This window comes from Ursus maritimus, unplaced genomic scaffold, assembly GCF_017311325.1.
Source record: "Ursus maritimus isolate PB19 unplaced genomic scaffold, ASM1731132v1 scaffold_4, whole genome shotgun sequence".
NCBI lineage: Eukaryota > Metazoa > Chordata > Mammalia > Carnivora > Ursidae > Ursus > Ursus maritimus.
In genome coordinates this window covers 70593581-70607647 of record NW_024426552.1, presented here as the reverse complement: position 1 = coordinate 70607647, position 14067 = coordinate 70593581, and the positions used below count along the sequence as shown (strand labels likewise).

Genomic DNA, 14067 nt, shown 5'->3' with positions numbered 1-14067 from the left:
GCGCCTGGTGGCTCCGTCGGTGAAGCGTCTCCCTTGGGCTCGGGTCATGATCCGGGGTCCTGGGATCGAGCCCTGTATCAGGCTCCCTGCTCAGCGGGGAGTCTGCTTCTCCCTCTGATCATCCCCCCCCACTCACTCTCTCAAATCAATAAAATCTTAAAAAAAAAAAAATAAAGAACTACAGACTACAGAAGACATCGCCAAGGCTCTACTTCCTCCCTTCAGAACACCAAGACACACAGGGCTCTCTTGAAACACTTTTGCTCCCTTTGGGGATGTAATTTCCTTAGTTTCTAGAATGGAATGAAAATAACCCCCCATTAGAGCCTTGGTGGGAATGTGGAGCTCTGGTCCAAGCCCTTGCAAAAACCCCCTCTCCCTTGGCCATGCCCACCACGACCTTCTGTTTCATTAATTCGGTCAGATTCCATTGTTAAACCTAGAACGTTCGAAGGCGTGGACCAGTTCGCTCACAGAGAGTCTCATTTACAGTCTCTGAGAGAAAAACGAGGATAGTGAGGAGCCCAGGCAATAGGTGAGATTTTTCTCCTCAAGAAATGATCTTAGAAAAGAGGGAGCTGCTTTATTCCAGCCCTGATAAGCATGGTTGTATAATGAAGTCATTTCTCAGGTATTGGAACCAAGGACTTTTGACAAAGACAAACTGCCTCAGTTGGAAGAAGCGCTACTTCCTCACGGAGGTCACCTTCTCGAATCAGCAGAAGGAGACAATCGCGGGGCCTGGTGTGACGTAATTGTAAATGGTGGGCGCTACCGTCAACAGCACCTTGAAAGATCAGCTTTTAGCCGCATCAACGGAAAAAGGCTGTGTTAGTGAACCTGTTACTTTATGTAACACGGGAACGTACATATATGAGGAAGAAAACTGCTAAAGAGCATACACGGACATTGAGTATTCCATCTATGTTGCTAAAAATACATTAAAGTTTATTAAATGATCAAAAAACCTTAAAAGTGCGTCATAATTGGAAAAGCGGAGGGTCCTATTTATTCAGGGTACCCTTAGTGTTGGGCAAAACCAGTAGCTTCTTTTTTCCATAAACAGTTTTTTAAAGTGAGCAACTGTCCTAGTTCGAGGGACCCCCAGGGTCCCGCATGCAGCCCCCTGGGGGACCCGCAGTTTTCCAGCCGGCGAGACCTTGCCTCCTGGCTTTCTTCCTCTTTGTCCGCGCAGGTCAAGAGGGCTTGGGTGTCGGGGCTCTCCCTGGCTTCGGGGGCAAATCCCAAGGCCCGTCTCATCTTGCTCTTCATCACCCAGGAGAGGAGTATGATCTGAGAGGGAGAGTTAAGGTCCAAGGAAGCAGAGCATTCCAGCCACCCAGGGCTACCTTGAGCTCTGCACCCCGAGGGCCCCGCTGCCTGGGCTCTCTCCCTCCCGGGGCGATCCTGCCCGGGGCGGCCCCAGAACAGACATGAGCTCGTTTAAGAATGGAATTGGGTCTGACTTCCTCGACATTTCTCACGCAAGGGCCCAGCACCAGCAAGATCCTGCCTCTAACAATTTAGTAAATACTTAGTAAATATTTGTTAAACAATAGCATTTTGAAAAACATCTTCCTTGAAGGGCTTCGCTTACAGGGACAGAACAGAATAGTGTCCCCCCCCCGCCCCAATTCATATCTATCTGGAAATTCAGAAAGTGACTTTATTTTAAAATGGGGTCTTGGAGCCCCTCGCTGGCTCAGTTAGTGGAGCGAGCGACTCTTGATCTGGGGGTTGTGAGTTCGAGGCCCGCGCCAGGTGTAGAGATAACCTAAAAATAAAATCTTTTCTTTTTCTTTAAAGGGTCTTTACAGACACAGTTAAGATGAGGTCATAGTGGATTAGGATGGACCCTTAATCCCATAATCCTTGTAAGAGAAGAGGACACGCAGAGATACACGAAGGGAAGAGGTTTTGTGAAGACTAAGGCAGGAAATAAAACTAGGCTACCGCTGCCAAGGAGCACCAGGGCGATGAGAAGCCAGAAGAGGCAAGGGAAGGTTCTTCAGGAGAGTGTGGCCCTGCGTGGACTTCAGACTTACAGCCTGTGGAACTGTGAGAATACATTTCTGCTGTCTCAAGCCAACTTCTGATAACTTAATATGGCGGCCCTAGAAAACTAACACAGCTCATGAGAGAACAACCGTTTTTAACTATTTCTGAACTATGTTTGATAAATCCACAGATTTTTCATACACAAATTACCCACTGTCCACCCGTCTATGCGCCCCCCCGTGTGAGCTTAGCTTGCCCTTGAGGCTCTCTTGTCAAGGTTGCTGGGCTGTCTGTGCATCAGGCAACACGCCCTGGGGAACCAAAAAGGTGCTCAGCGGTCACTGACAAAGAGCAGCCCTTGTCAGCTTTTATCTCTGTTCCCAGCCCAGGCCCCCCCAGCTCTGCTTCTCCATCTCCACGGGGATGCTTACCCCTGCGTGGCGCATCGCTCACAAAGCTCAAAGCTCGTTCCTAGCCTTGTGAGAAAGGCAGGGCAAAGATGAGGAACACAGGTTCCAGGGAGGGTGGGGACCGGCCCAGGGGAGGAGCAGCAGTGAGACTGGCGCCCAGGTCTTCTGCTCCCAGGGCCAGGAACCTGCATCCTTCCCCCCTGCTGCTCCACAGAGCTCCAGCCAAGAGATCATGCCTTCCTGTAGATATACATAAAGGAAACGAAATACAAAACTGCAAGTAACTGCAATTGCACCTGTCTGCCCCAGGCCTCAAACCCCGTCTCTGGCGCCTGGGAGAGAGCTCCAGCTAGCAAGAGGGAAGGAGGACACCCCAGGGGCAGGGAGGAGAGGAGACACAAGCGGTCAAGCCCCCTAGGCCCCAGGTGGATACAGAGAGGTCCAGCGCAGCTCGGCCGAGGGAGGTCAGGAACCAGGGCGTGGCCCGGAGCAAGTACTCAGGCCGTCGGTCATGGGCCACAATGGCCGAGGCATAGAGGAGGCCAGCCAGGGCCGACAGGAGCCGGGTCCACAGGTGGATGGAGGGAAACGCCTTACCCTGGCACTGGACAGAGAGAGAGGAGGGAGCTGGGCAGGGAGAAGCACTGCCACCCCCCAGCTTCCTCAGAGCCGGATTCTAAGACCTAGGCCCTTGGTGGCATGCAGGCTGGAGGGCAAATCCGCTGCCCATGGCCAGTCCTCAAAAGTGCTGTTTCTATTAGGCTTCCTTCCGGCTTTTGCTCGAGCTGCTTCCTTTGCCTGGTGAACTCCTATTCATGCCTCAGAACCTGGCTTAAACTCAACTCTGAGAAGCCTCCCATACCACTCCCACCCTAACAGGGGCAAGTCACTCCCATTTCCAGGCCCCATGACACAAGACACATCCCAACAGACAGACGGCTCCTGAGCGTAGGGCTGGCGTCCTCACCATCTCAGCATCCCTGAGACCTGGCACTGGGTAGGGGCGCATGAATGTCAGCTGGGAGAAGGGAGGGAATTAGGATGAATTATGAACAGCCAAGGACTAACTTTTCTTCCTGGGACCACCAATGCTGAATCTGGCCGGTGGGGAAAGGTCAGGGACATGAGAGACAACATTCTGGAAGTTTTGAAGTCAGGGGATATTTTTGGAGAATGAGTAATGACAACATGAGAGACTATGGACTATGAGAAACAAACTGAGGGCCTCAGAGGGGAGGGGGGTGGAGGATTGGGATAGACCGGTGATGGGTAGTAAGGAGGGCACGTATTGCATGGTGCACTGGGTGTTATACACAACTAATGAATCATTGAGCTTTACATCAGAAACCGGGGATGTACTGTATGGTGACTAACATAATATAATAAAAAATCATTAAAAAAAAATATTGGTTAAAAAACCAAAACCAAAACAATACAAAAGCCAAAAAACCCATATTCAATATTTACATGTTACGTATCCTTTATAGGAATGAAGTCACGTTATATATACATTTATATGTATATACACAAATACTATATATTTTCAATTATATCTAATCACATGGTATATTTAAATTTATATAAATATAAATAATATATAATTCATTTTACTTTTTAAATAACTGAATTTAGAGATATACAGGCCTTGGCTAGAGAATGAAAAAAATTCAGAGGAGGAAGCAAGGTTTGGCTGATTTTCCGCATTTTTATTCTAACTCTCACAAAGATTCTTTGCGAGTGTCTCATTTCCCTCTGCATTTCTTCAAGTTTGGTTCCTGGGGCTCCCTGTTTTGTTCTGGCCATGCCCTGAAGACTGTTCATAGAGACAGGCAGCGCCCAGGCTGGGAAGGGTGGCCCCTGACCTGCCGGCCGCACCTGACTCAGCCCGGGAAGCAGCTCTGTCCCAGTCAGCACTGCTGTGACGAGAAAGCCTCGGGGACCCCCCAAGCCTGCCCAGCCCCATTTACCACGGACACTGACGGCCCGAGAGGGGAGGTGACTTGCAGGGCCAGGGCTGGGACCTGCCCTCTGCCTCTTGACTTTGCACCTGTCGCTGCTCTTGATGAGCTCAAGCTGGGGGAGCCCTCTGCTGTCACTCACGTGCCAACCCACTGACTTCAAAACTCAATCTCCCTTCCTGCTCGGCACTAGGGCCTATGGGGCTCTATTTGCCTGCACGCCAGACACACTGTAGGTGCTGAGCAACTGCCGTAGGCTGGGGTTGGCTTGGTGACTCGAGATACGGCAGGGCCGGCACACACAGGCTTTGTCTGGCTGGTCACAGAGAACCCAGGTGGGATGTCCAGCCCAGTGGCTGCCTGGCAAATCTGCGCTGGGGGCTGGAAGCAGGCCGTGCCTCAGCTCCTGCAACGGTGACAGGTCCCAGTGCTGCCAGCATAGGCTGTACTGGTCAGAACGGGGACTTCGTCCACCAAAGCCACTCAACTGTTCTGCTTCTCAGTGCCCTCACCAGGGGTAAATTAGAAGCAGCTTCTGGGGGTTCTAGGGTTCAAGGCCATGCTGGCGATGCTTCCCAGAACACCCCAAACCCTGCTGAGTTTCTCCCCCAGTAAGGGGATCCTAGCTCTGGGCTCAGAGACAGAGGCTCAGAGATTGCCCAACCTAATCCCTAATACGATCTAACTCTATTCTGCGTGCCCAGGGGCCATCAGGCTTGAATGCCTTTAGTGATGGGGAGCCCACTACCTCCTAAAATAAGAATAACAATACTGATTGCTTTCAACGTTCCAGAAACTACGCAAAGCAACTAACCTATAAATGGGGTGTGCCCCCCTCCCCATAACCTCTTTCCAGTCTTGGTTTTGGTTCTCTTCCCCAAGATCACAGAGAACAGGGCTGCTCTTTTTGCCCCGAGAAAGCCCTTCTAATTCCTGCGTCCATGAGCTTCCTTTTTCCCAGACCAGATTAGGTCGATCATTAAAAAGTGTCTGCTGGCACCCTACCACAGGCGGACTCCAAGCCCCTGGAACACAGATGGAATAAAACAGACAAGACCACTGCTCTCAGGGTGCTGATGTTCACTGGGGACCAGCAACTTGGTTGATAACCACAGGAGCTAATTTCAGGCTGTGACAAATGTTGTGAATAAAAGGAAGCAGAAGGAAGGACACAGTTGTGGGGCGATGTTAGGTGCGTGGTGTTAGGGGTTCAGAGCCTGTGAACGTGGCCTTCTCCGGAAACAGGGTCCTTGCAGATGACCACGTTAAGATGAGGTCATCAGGGTGGACCCTCACCCAACATGACCGTGTCTTTACAAAGGGGAAAGTTAGGCACGGTCACGTACAGAGGGAAGGCCGCGTGAGGACACACACAGGGAGAAAGAACACCGTGTGAACCCTGGAGTTACTTAGCTATCAGCCAAGGAGCTTCCAGAAACTTGGAAAGGGGCCTGGAAGAGCTCCTGGCCTAGTGCCCTCAGAGGGAGCATGGCCCCGCTAACACCTTGGTACTGGTCTGCCGGCCTCTGGTACCTTGAGACAAGACGTTTCTATTGTCCCAAGTTTATGATCCTTTCGTACGGCAGCCCCAGGGAACTAACACAGCCAGGCACTGCACCAGCCCCTCTGAAGGCCTTCGAGCCCCGCGTCCCAGGGGCTCCCCATGCTCCCCTTCCTGGATCTGGAGGCGGCACGCAGGGGCTCTCCTGCCTCGATGGCTTTTCCTGCAGGCTCCCGTGTTCCCTCACCTCTGCCTCCCCCAGCCTCACCTTCCCTTTGGAGTCAGCCTGAGGCATCCCTGGCACCCCCCACCTGGCAGGGTGACGTTTGCACCCTCACTCATTTGACTAGTGTGGGAGCTTTCTCTCCCTCTTCTGAAACCCCAAACATCTGATTCTTGGAGCATTAAAATATCCTGCTTTGCATTTCCGTGTCTTTCCATGAGACTCTGAGCTTCCCAAGGGCAAGCACAGCATCTCAAGTCGTGGCTGCGTCCCCTACCGCACCGGCCAACACGGGGCTTCCCTGAGCCTAGATGCCTGGAAATTTCTGCGGTGAGAAGCCCGGCAGCCACGTGACGCTCTCCTCTGAAACCTTCTCATTTCCTAACGGCACGCTCATTGACTGAACCCCAGTGCTTCTACGTGCGAGCCTGCTTTTCTCTGCTATGGAGAGAACACAATGGGCTGTCCCGTGAGGGGCTCTAGAAGGCCTCACACGCTCCCCAGGGTGGGCTGCCCAGCGCTTGCACATGCGCAAATGCACACACACACCCCTACATGCGTGATATACACGTGACACAACACTCCGCCCCAGGACCTGGAGCTTGGAGGGTGCTCCCAGGGGCCCTAAGACCCGCCACGGGGACCCACAGTCCCAGCCCCGACCCAGCCTCACGATTCTGGAGAGCGGGGGGATCCGGGAAGCCCAGGAGCCAAAGGCAGCGATGCCACCCAGCAGGTAGCCGAGGATCTCAGTGTTGTCCTGCGGGAAGAGGTGACACACTCAGCGCCCTGAGGGGACAGCCCACACATCCCACACCCAGCCTTTCCAATGTTAGTAGTTTCCTCCCAACAACGGCAAGCCCCAACCCTACCCCTACCCAGGGCACTTGCTGGGACCATGAGGAGGGAAGGGACACGCACACCCCCACGCCCTCCTGGGCTCAGCCTCACCTGCAGCAGGCTTTCCAGCAGCCTCCGCTGGGGCCCTCGGATGGGGCCCGAAGCCCTGGGGACGGCGGCCCAGAGAGCCCAGCCTGGCCCCAGGCTCAGCGGCAGGGCCAGAGCAAATACACTGGCCCTGAGCCGCCGCCTCCTCTTCCTCTTCCGGGAGCCCCGACCTGCAACACACAGCAAAATGCCACAGGCTCCTGGGATCTAGAACTCGATGGAGAGCGACATGCAAAAACCAGCTGTCGACCCGGCCCTGATGCCAGAACGGCTTCCCAAGCTCTGCTACAGGCCAGGTCCTCCCCACCCGTCAAGGCCCCATGGCTGTGCCTCCTCTTTGCAGAAGTCCTTCCTCCCCACCACCCCATCCATCCACCCTCCCGACCGGTGCTCTTCTCCTTCCTCGGCCTTCTCAGAGCGTTTTATGTTTCACGGGTATCTGTGCACAGAGTTGCCTCTGTAAGACTGAGCCCCCGAGGGCAGGCACCACGCCTGCAGCTTCGTAGTCTCCGCAGAGCCCAGCACAGAGCGGAGCCGGCCCGGCCTGGGGGAACACACCAATGTGTTTCCGCCGGGGCCCGAAACTGTGAGCCAGAAAGGAGCACGGTCTTGGAAGTCTCTTTGAAATAGAAGACAGCTAGTCCTCCGAAAATTCTAGTAAGAACATGTCTCCTCTGGGCGGTGCTGAGCAGCGGGGCACGTCTTACCTTACCCCACAGACGCAAGCACTCTCTTTTTGGACATGGGTCCGGGCACGCTGCTGCCCCTTCTCAGGAAGGCCCAGTCCCACAGAGGCAGGGTGACCCAACCCAGCTCAGTGACTTCCAGTCCCCGCTCTGCCTGAGGTGGCCCAGGCCCATTCCTGGCATCCATTTCCGGAAGTTACGGGGTTTGTTTGTCCATCCTAGACTTGCACACTGAGATATCACTGTTCCTCCCCACAGCCATGTACCACCCAACCTCCTGGCCTTTGCTCATCCTGATCGGTTCACCTGGAGAACCCTTCCCTGCGGTCCGCATTCCAGGGTCCCATCCATCCTTCCCTGACACCTGCAGGCCCCGCCTTCCCTCTGGCTGAGCACGGTGTGCGTGTGCCATCTCACTAGTAGCACCCAGGACTCTTTAGGGCCCTGCCTCTCTTCTCTGGCCGGGGTCAGGGAGCTCATTCCTTTGCACCCGCCAGGGGCCCGGCTCAGGCACAGGGAGCCGGCACTGAGCGCGCGGATGAGACTGGACGAACGTGCACAGGAACAGAGGACCACACACTCACCCAAATGAGCCTTCAGTTGGCAGCCGCAGATGGGGAAGAGGATGAAGACAAAGTTCACCAAGTCAACGACTGCTAGGTAGGCACCTGTGAAAACCTGGGAGCAAAGGAGATAGAGTCTTGGTGTCGGAACGTTCTCCGGTGACCACAGCCCCTCTCATCCTGGGTCTCCTCTCCCGCTATGTGCTCCCAGCGAAGTCACCTACCGCCCCCAGGAGAGGGGGGTTATCAACTCCCTTTGACTGACGAGGAGGCAGGGCGTTGAATGACCGATCCCTTAGGCAGAGGCCCATCAGCAGAGCCAGCCCTCCACTTCCCACTCCACACTCCTCCCAGTACTGGGTCAGCCTCTGCTGTGTGACTTTGGTCCAACCACTGACCTCCTCTGGGCCTCAGTTTCCTCCTCTGTGAAACAGGGATAGCAACAGTGCCTCCCTCAATGCTAAGCAGGTGGCACGAACATGGAAAGTACTTAGACCGGCACCTGGCGGAACGGACAAGCTCCTACCTACCGATGCACCAGCTACCAGGCCAGTCGGTTAAGTGTCTGACTCTTGATTTCAGCTCAGGTCCTGAACTCAGGGTCCTGAGATCAAGTCCCAAGTGGGGCTCCATGCTCAGTGTGGAGTCTGCTTGGGATTCTTTCCCTCTTCCTCTCCCTTTACCCTGTCCCCCACCCCCACCCCCAGCTCATGCACACACTCTGTCTCAAAAAAAAAAATAAAATCCTAAAGAAAAAAAAAAAGCAGACTCTGGAGTTTGAATCCTGGCACTGTTGCTTACTGGACCTTATAAAATTTATTCAACCTCTAGGCCTGAGTGTCCACATGTATAAAACAGGGATAAGAAGAGAGCCTAGGTCATAAGATAATTCGAGGATTAAATGAATTCATATGAGACAAGCCCTCAGTGCCAAGAACATACTGAAGTACTTATTTATTTTTAAAGATTTTAGTTATTTGAGAGAGAGAGAACACGAGTGAGAAGCAGACTCCCCACTGCGCAGGGAGCCAGACTTGGGGCTTGATCCTAGGACCGAGACCATGACCGGAGCAGAAGGCAGACGCTTAACAGGCTGAGCCCCCCAGGCGGCCCCATAGTGAGGTATTTGATAAACATGAGCTATGATTACTGGGATAACACTGTATTCCACCAGCTAATGAGAATGGGCACCCAAAATGAAAGGTGGGTTGTCTGTGAGACAATACTATTCAAAGCAGGGTCTAGAATTCTCCCGGTGTGTGTCACAGCCACTAGGCTGCCTTCTGTCGTGTCCACCTGGATGGGCACCAGCCCCATGAGGTGCCCCTGCGGGGCATATGCCCTTGGGGTAGGCCCCTTCTACACAGGATTGAGGGCCTACACCTTGGGAAAGCCTGACACTGTTTCTCACTTGCCCCAAAGCCTGCATTACCACTTGGGAAAGCATTCAGCCAGCCCTGGGGAGCCGGGGCTGGGCTCCAGGCTCTAAAACCAATCACCACAACCATCACTATTTCCTGCTGTTTGAAGTGATGGGGATAAGGTAGTGAATACAAATTCCCGCCCCTGGGGAGCTGGCCCTCTAGCAGGAGTTAACATACCCTAAGCAACAAGCATAAGAAGTAAGGAAAATAGATGGGGTATCAGGGGCTCAGCTATGGGAAAGGTCTGCAGCCCCTACGATGGACGTAGAGCATAGGTTCACACGGGTGCTCAGGGGAGGCCTCACCATGCAGCTGATCTCTGGGCAAAGCCTCGAAGGAGATGAGCAGGGAGTCATGCGGCTATCAGGGCAGGAGCAGGGGCGGGGCAGAAGGACCGACAAGGGCACAGGCGAGAGGCGAACCCGCACCTCGACGGTGAAGGAACAAGACAGAAGCCACTGCCACCTGTGGGCCCGACTCACCTGGATAGTGAGCTGTCTGGCCAGAATGGCCCCGATGGTGTCACACAGGCTGGTCAGGAGGCAGCAGGCAGCACACAGCGCTGACTGGTCCCGTCCGGATTTCTTTGCACATCTCAGATAGAGAAGCCTGTGGTGACAGACAGGGGTGTAGGTGGGTATGGACAGAACACGGGAGCCATGAGTGGGTTCCCGAAGCAGGTGTCTGAAAAGGGCAATTGTGACTTTGTGTCCCTGTGAAGCACTCTCTCCCCCGGAGATTCAGCAGGTGTTTTTGAACTTGGTTTACAGATGGGAAAATCAAGGATCAAAGACTGCAGCACGAGCCCATGGCAGGAGCCAGACCTGCCTCTCTAATGAAGAGGAATTTCTTTCCTCCTACAAATCAGGCCAACTCAAGTTCATGACCTACCACTCAGTGCTGACAAACTAGCTGTCAGGTTTGATTATTGAAAGGAAACATGCAGGTTATAAAAGTAATTGCCTAAATTAAAAAGGCAACTTGTTTTTTTCAAATTCACGTGAAATCCTTCAAAGCCATACGTGCAGGGGGGTGGCCTGGCCTCCGCCAGCCCTTGCCCAAATTAAGCATGTTCTTTACACACATAGAGAGCAAAACTGCTCAAAGATGCCATGGCACTTTGGGCTGACCTCTCCCTAGAGGCCCCCACTGCTGTCTTCTCTCCCTTACTCCCCTTTTCCTGCCCTGCCCCACTCCCCAGGAACAAGCACAGAAAGGCACAACAGGCTAGAAGGGGTCATAGATGTCTCAGAAACACTTGATCGGATCTCAGAAACACTTTGTTCTAGATGTTTCTGTGCTACATTTGATGGAGAAACTGAGGCACCGTTGCCGCTCTTGTTTCATTTCCTTCAACCACAAGGTGGTACTCACTCCACATCATTAGGACTGTTTGGCTGGTTCTGAGGGCCCGCCCCAGGGAACAATGGAGAAGGAGGAGGAGGGAAGGCTGCTGTGTTCTCAGACATTTCCTGATCTACCCGAGGAAGCCCCAAGCTCACAGTGAGAACAGAAACCTTTCATCTGGGCCCCGGGCTCCTGACACCAATTTGAAGCCGAAGAGCAAAGACTAGAGACTCTCTGGACTCGGATTAGAAATAGTTGATTTCAACCGTCGAGTTGGAGAGCCGAGAAAAGTGAGGCCTGTGGTGACCAGGTGAGTTCATGGCGGACCCTCTGGCTTCGCATGTGGAGGGGATCCCGGGCTGACCCTACCCCGGGCCACACACAGCTCGGAGGACATACATTCCCCAAAGACAAGAGGGGGCTCAGGGAGGGCGAAGTTCTGAAAACAAATGGGTGTCCAGGCCTGAGGCGGGCTGAAGAGGCAGAGCCTCTGCTCTCAGACTGGCTGGCTGGGCTTTCTCGGGGGAGTTACCTAACCTCTCCCAACTCGAGTTTCCCAGTCAGGAAATGTCTAATAACGCAGGTAGAGTGACCCCTTAGTGTCCACTGGACAGTTTCGTCCTCACGAGTCTGCCCCTTTCTGTAAGGGTCTGGGGGTTCGGTTGTTTCCATTCATTCGGGCAAGTTAGTTAACCTGTCAGAACCTCCAGCTTCCTCATGAATAAATGGGAGTAATAACGGTCTCTCCCTCATGGGGCTGTGGCAGGGATGAAATGAGTTAATAAATACAACACTGGGCCCACACTAAATGTTCTACAGGTCTTTTTATTCGCGTTCCGGTGACTAGGTGGGGGGGCGGTGACTGGGTAGGGAGGTGGCCAAATCTCTGCAGCAATGTCACACGAGGGAGTGGAATGCCTACCAAGGGCCTAAGAGGAGCTGATGCCAGCCTCCCTTGGGGTGCTGGTCCTTTCTTCTATGCCAGGGAACACCTGGGTGGTACCAGCTTGGGACAGGGTGGCAGAAGACCTGGGAGGCCATCTTTAGCCAGACTTCAGCCGGCTTAGAACCCAGGTTAGGGTGACCACCTGGCCAACTGGCTCCAGGTGCTGGACAGGGCAAAGGCTGTGGCCAGAGTCAGATCATCGCCAGACCCCCTTGCAGATCAGAGGGCCTTGGGTAAAGGGAGGCCAGAAACACCGAGAGCCTTGTCCTCGGTCCTTGCCTTCTGCCAAAGGTTGGTGGCCGGGCGGGAGCAATAGTAAGGATGTTTAATGAACTCAGCCTAAGAGCTTTACGGGGACTAACTCGTTTAATCCTACCATCCGACCCGCGAGTTATCCTCCCATCTGGGTGAGGGACATGAGGCTCAGAGGTTTTGCAGCTTGCCCAGCTCACAGCGCCAGGCGGCAGGGAGAGGCTGACAATGGCACTCAGGACTCGCGGCCGCCGTCCCGGGCCCCACGCACTGCGCCGCCCAGCCTCCTCCTGCTGGCCCCCAGCCAGCCTCCCCGCGCGCGGAATCCGGAAAGAAGTCCTGTCCGACTTCAGCCCGCCCCGCAGCCGAAGGCTCCTTTCGATCCCGGGCTGCCTCCCGCCTCCTCCCTCTCTGCCCCCTTCCTTCCAGGTTTCCAGGTTTCCAGGTGGAAGTCGGCGGGGGGTGGTGGCGCCCCGCGCCCCCCGCGGCAGACCCGGCCCCCGCCCTCGCGCCGCCCGCTCGCGTCCCCATTACAGCGTGTGGGCGGCGATCCAGCAGGAGGAGGCGCAGATCCACAGGCCGAAGGAGATGCAGACGCGGTGGCGGGCGAAGCAGCGGTCCAGGTAGTCCCAGTCCCAGAGCGCGGGCGCGGGCGCGGGGCTGGCCGCCTCCCCCATGGCTCTCCGGCTCCGCCCGGCCCGCGCCCCAGCCTCCCGCGTGGCCGGGCCCGGGCGCCGCCTCCCCGCGCCGCCGCCCCGCGCCCCCTTCCCCCGGCCCGGTGACCCCGCGGCGGCGGCGACAGAGGGCACGGCCGCGGTCCTGAGACGGGCGCTGGCAGCGGCGGCTGCGCGAGGGAAAAGTTTCCGCGACCGCTCGGCTCCCCACCCGGCGCGCTATTGTCGGGGGTCGGCGGGCCGGAGGCCGCCCCCCAGCGGCGGGAGCCGGCAGCGGCCTGGGCACAAAGGCTGCGGCCCCCGCCCCCCGACAGCCACGGTGGCGAAGCTCCCCGACCCCTTGCCGTCACCGCCCCCCCACCCCCGACCTGGCGGCCAGAGCCGAATCCCGGGACCCCCCGCGGGTCACGGTGAGGCACTTTGTCCGCTCATTAATGCACCCCATTTTCTGAGCCGTACAATACACCTACTTCACGCCTGGCGCAGCTCTTGGGTGCTGGGGATCCCGGGGGTGAGCGGAGGGTCTGATCCTTCCGAGGGTACAAAAGAAAGGGTGCGGTGGGAGGCCAGGCAGGAGGACACAACCCCCCCAACCCCCCCATCCTCACATCTTGTCTCACTCCCTTGTCGGAAGCCGTCAGCGACACCCCCACCCCCACGCAGTCGCCCAAGCCAGACTTCCAGAAGTCACCCTAGAAGGTGCCCCAGCGAGCGGAGGCGGCCGGTGGTCTTGGCCATCATGTTGTCCCATCCAGCCACATTGCCACACAAGGCTGGTACACAGAGCTGTTCTTGAAAACAAGCTATTATCATTTCAAAATTTCCTTGTTGATTTTAGTAAGTTTGCTTAAAGGAGGTAACGTCTCATTTTGGTTTTTTCATTTTTAAAAATAGCAGCTTTATGGAGATCTCATTGTTATGCCATAAAATTCACCCTGTTAAAGTGTTCAATTCAGTGGTTGTTCGTGTATCCAGAGTTGTGCCACTGCCATCACTATCTCATTTTGCAACATTGTCATCACTTGCCAAGGAGCCAGTACTCATTAGCAATTACTTTCCCCTCCAGGCTCGCAGCCTTAGGCAACCACAAATCTACCTGCTGTGGCTACAGATTTGTCTGTTCTGGAAATTCTGTCT

General features: G+C 55.1%; 1 protein-coding gene across 4 annotated transcripts in view; it reads right to left on the bottom strand.

The window, feature by feature from the left end:
• The window catches only part of TMEM44 (transmembrane protein 44), a 34442-nt gene extending 21509 nt beyond the window's left edge, over positions 1–12933 (bottom strand). For 3 of the 4 annotated variants that reach the window (XR_005832206.1, XM_040621413.1, XM_040621414.1), the window contains exons 1-7: positions 12791–12933; positions 10194–10320; positions 8309–8402; positions 7042–7208; positions 6764–6850; positions 2842–3012; positions 1165–1293 (exon numbers count right to left, since the gene is read on the bottom strand). Coding sequence is in view for 3 of the 4 variants with exons in the window: in XM_040621413.1 (XP_040477347.1) it covers positions 1165–1293; positions 2842–3012; positions 6764–6850; positions 7042–7208; positions 8309–8402; positions 10194–10320; positions 12791–12933 (918 nt within the window). In the remaining variant the exon portion in view is untranslated. The remainder of the gene's footprint in view (positions 1–1164; positions 1294–2841; positions 3013–6763; positions 6851–7041; positions 7209–8308; positions 8403–10193; positions 10321–12790) is intronic. The other variant, XM_040621415.1, reaches the window with a different exon arrangement.
• Positions 12934–14067: the final 1134 nt, after the last annotated feature.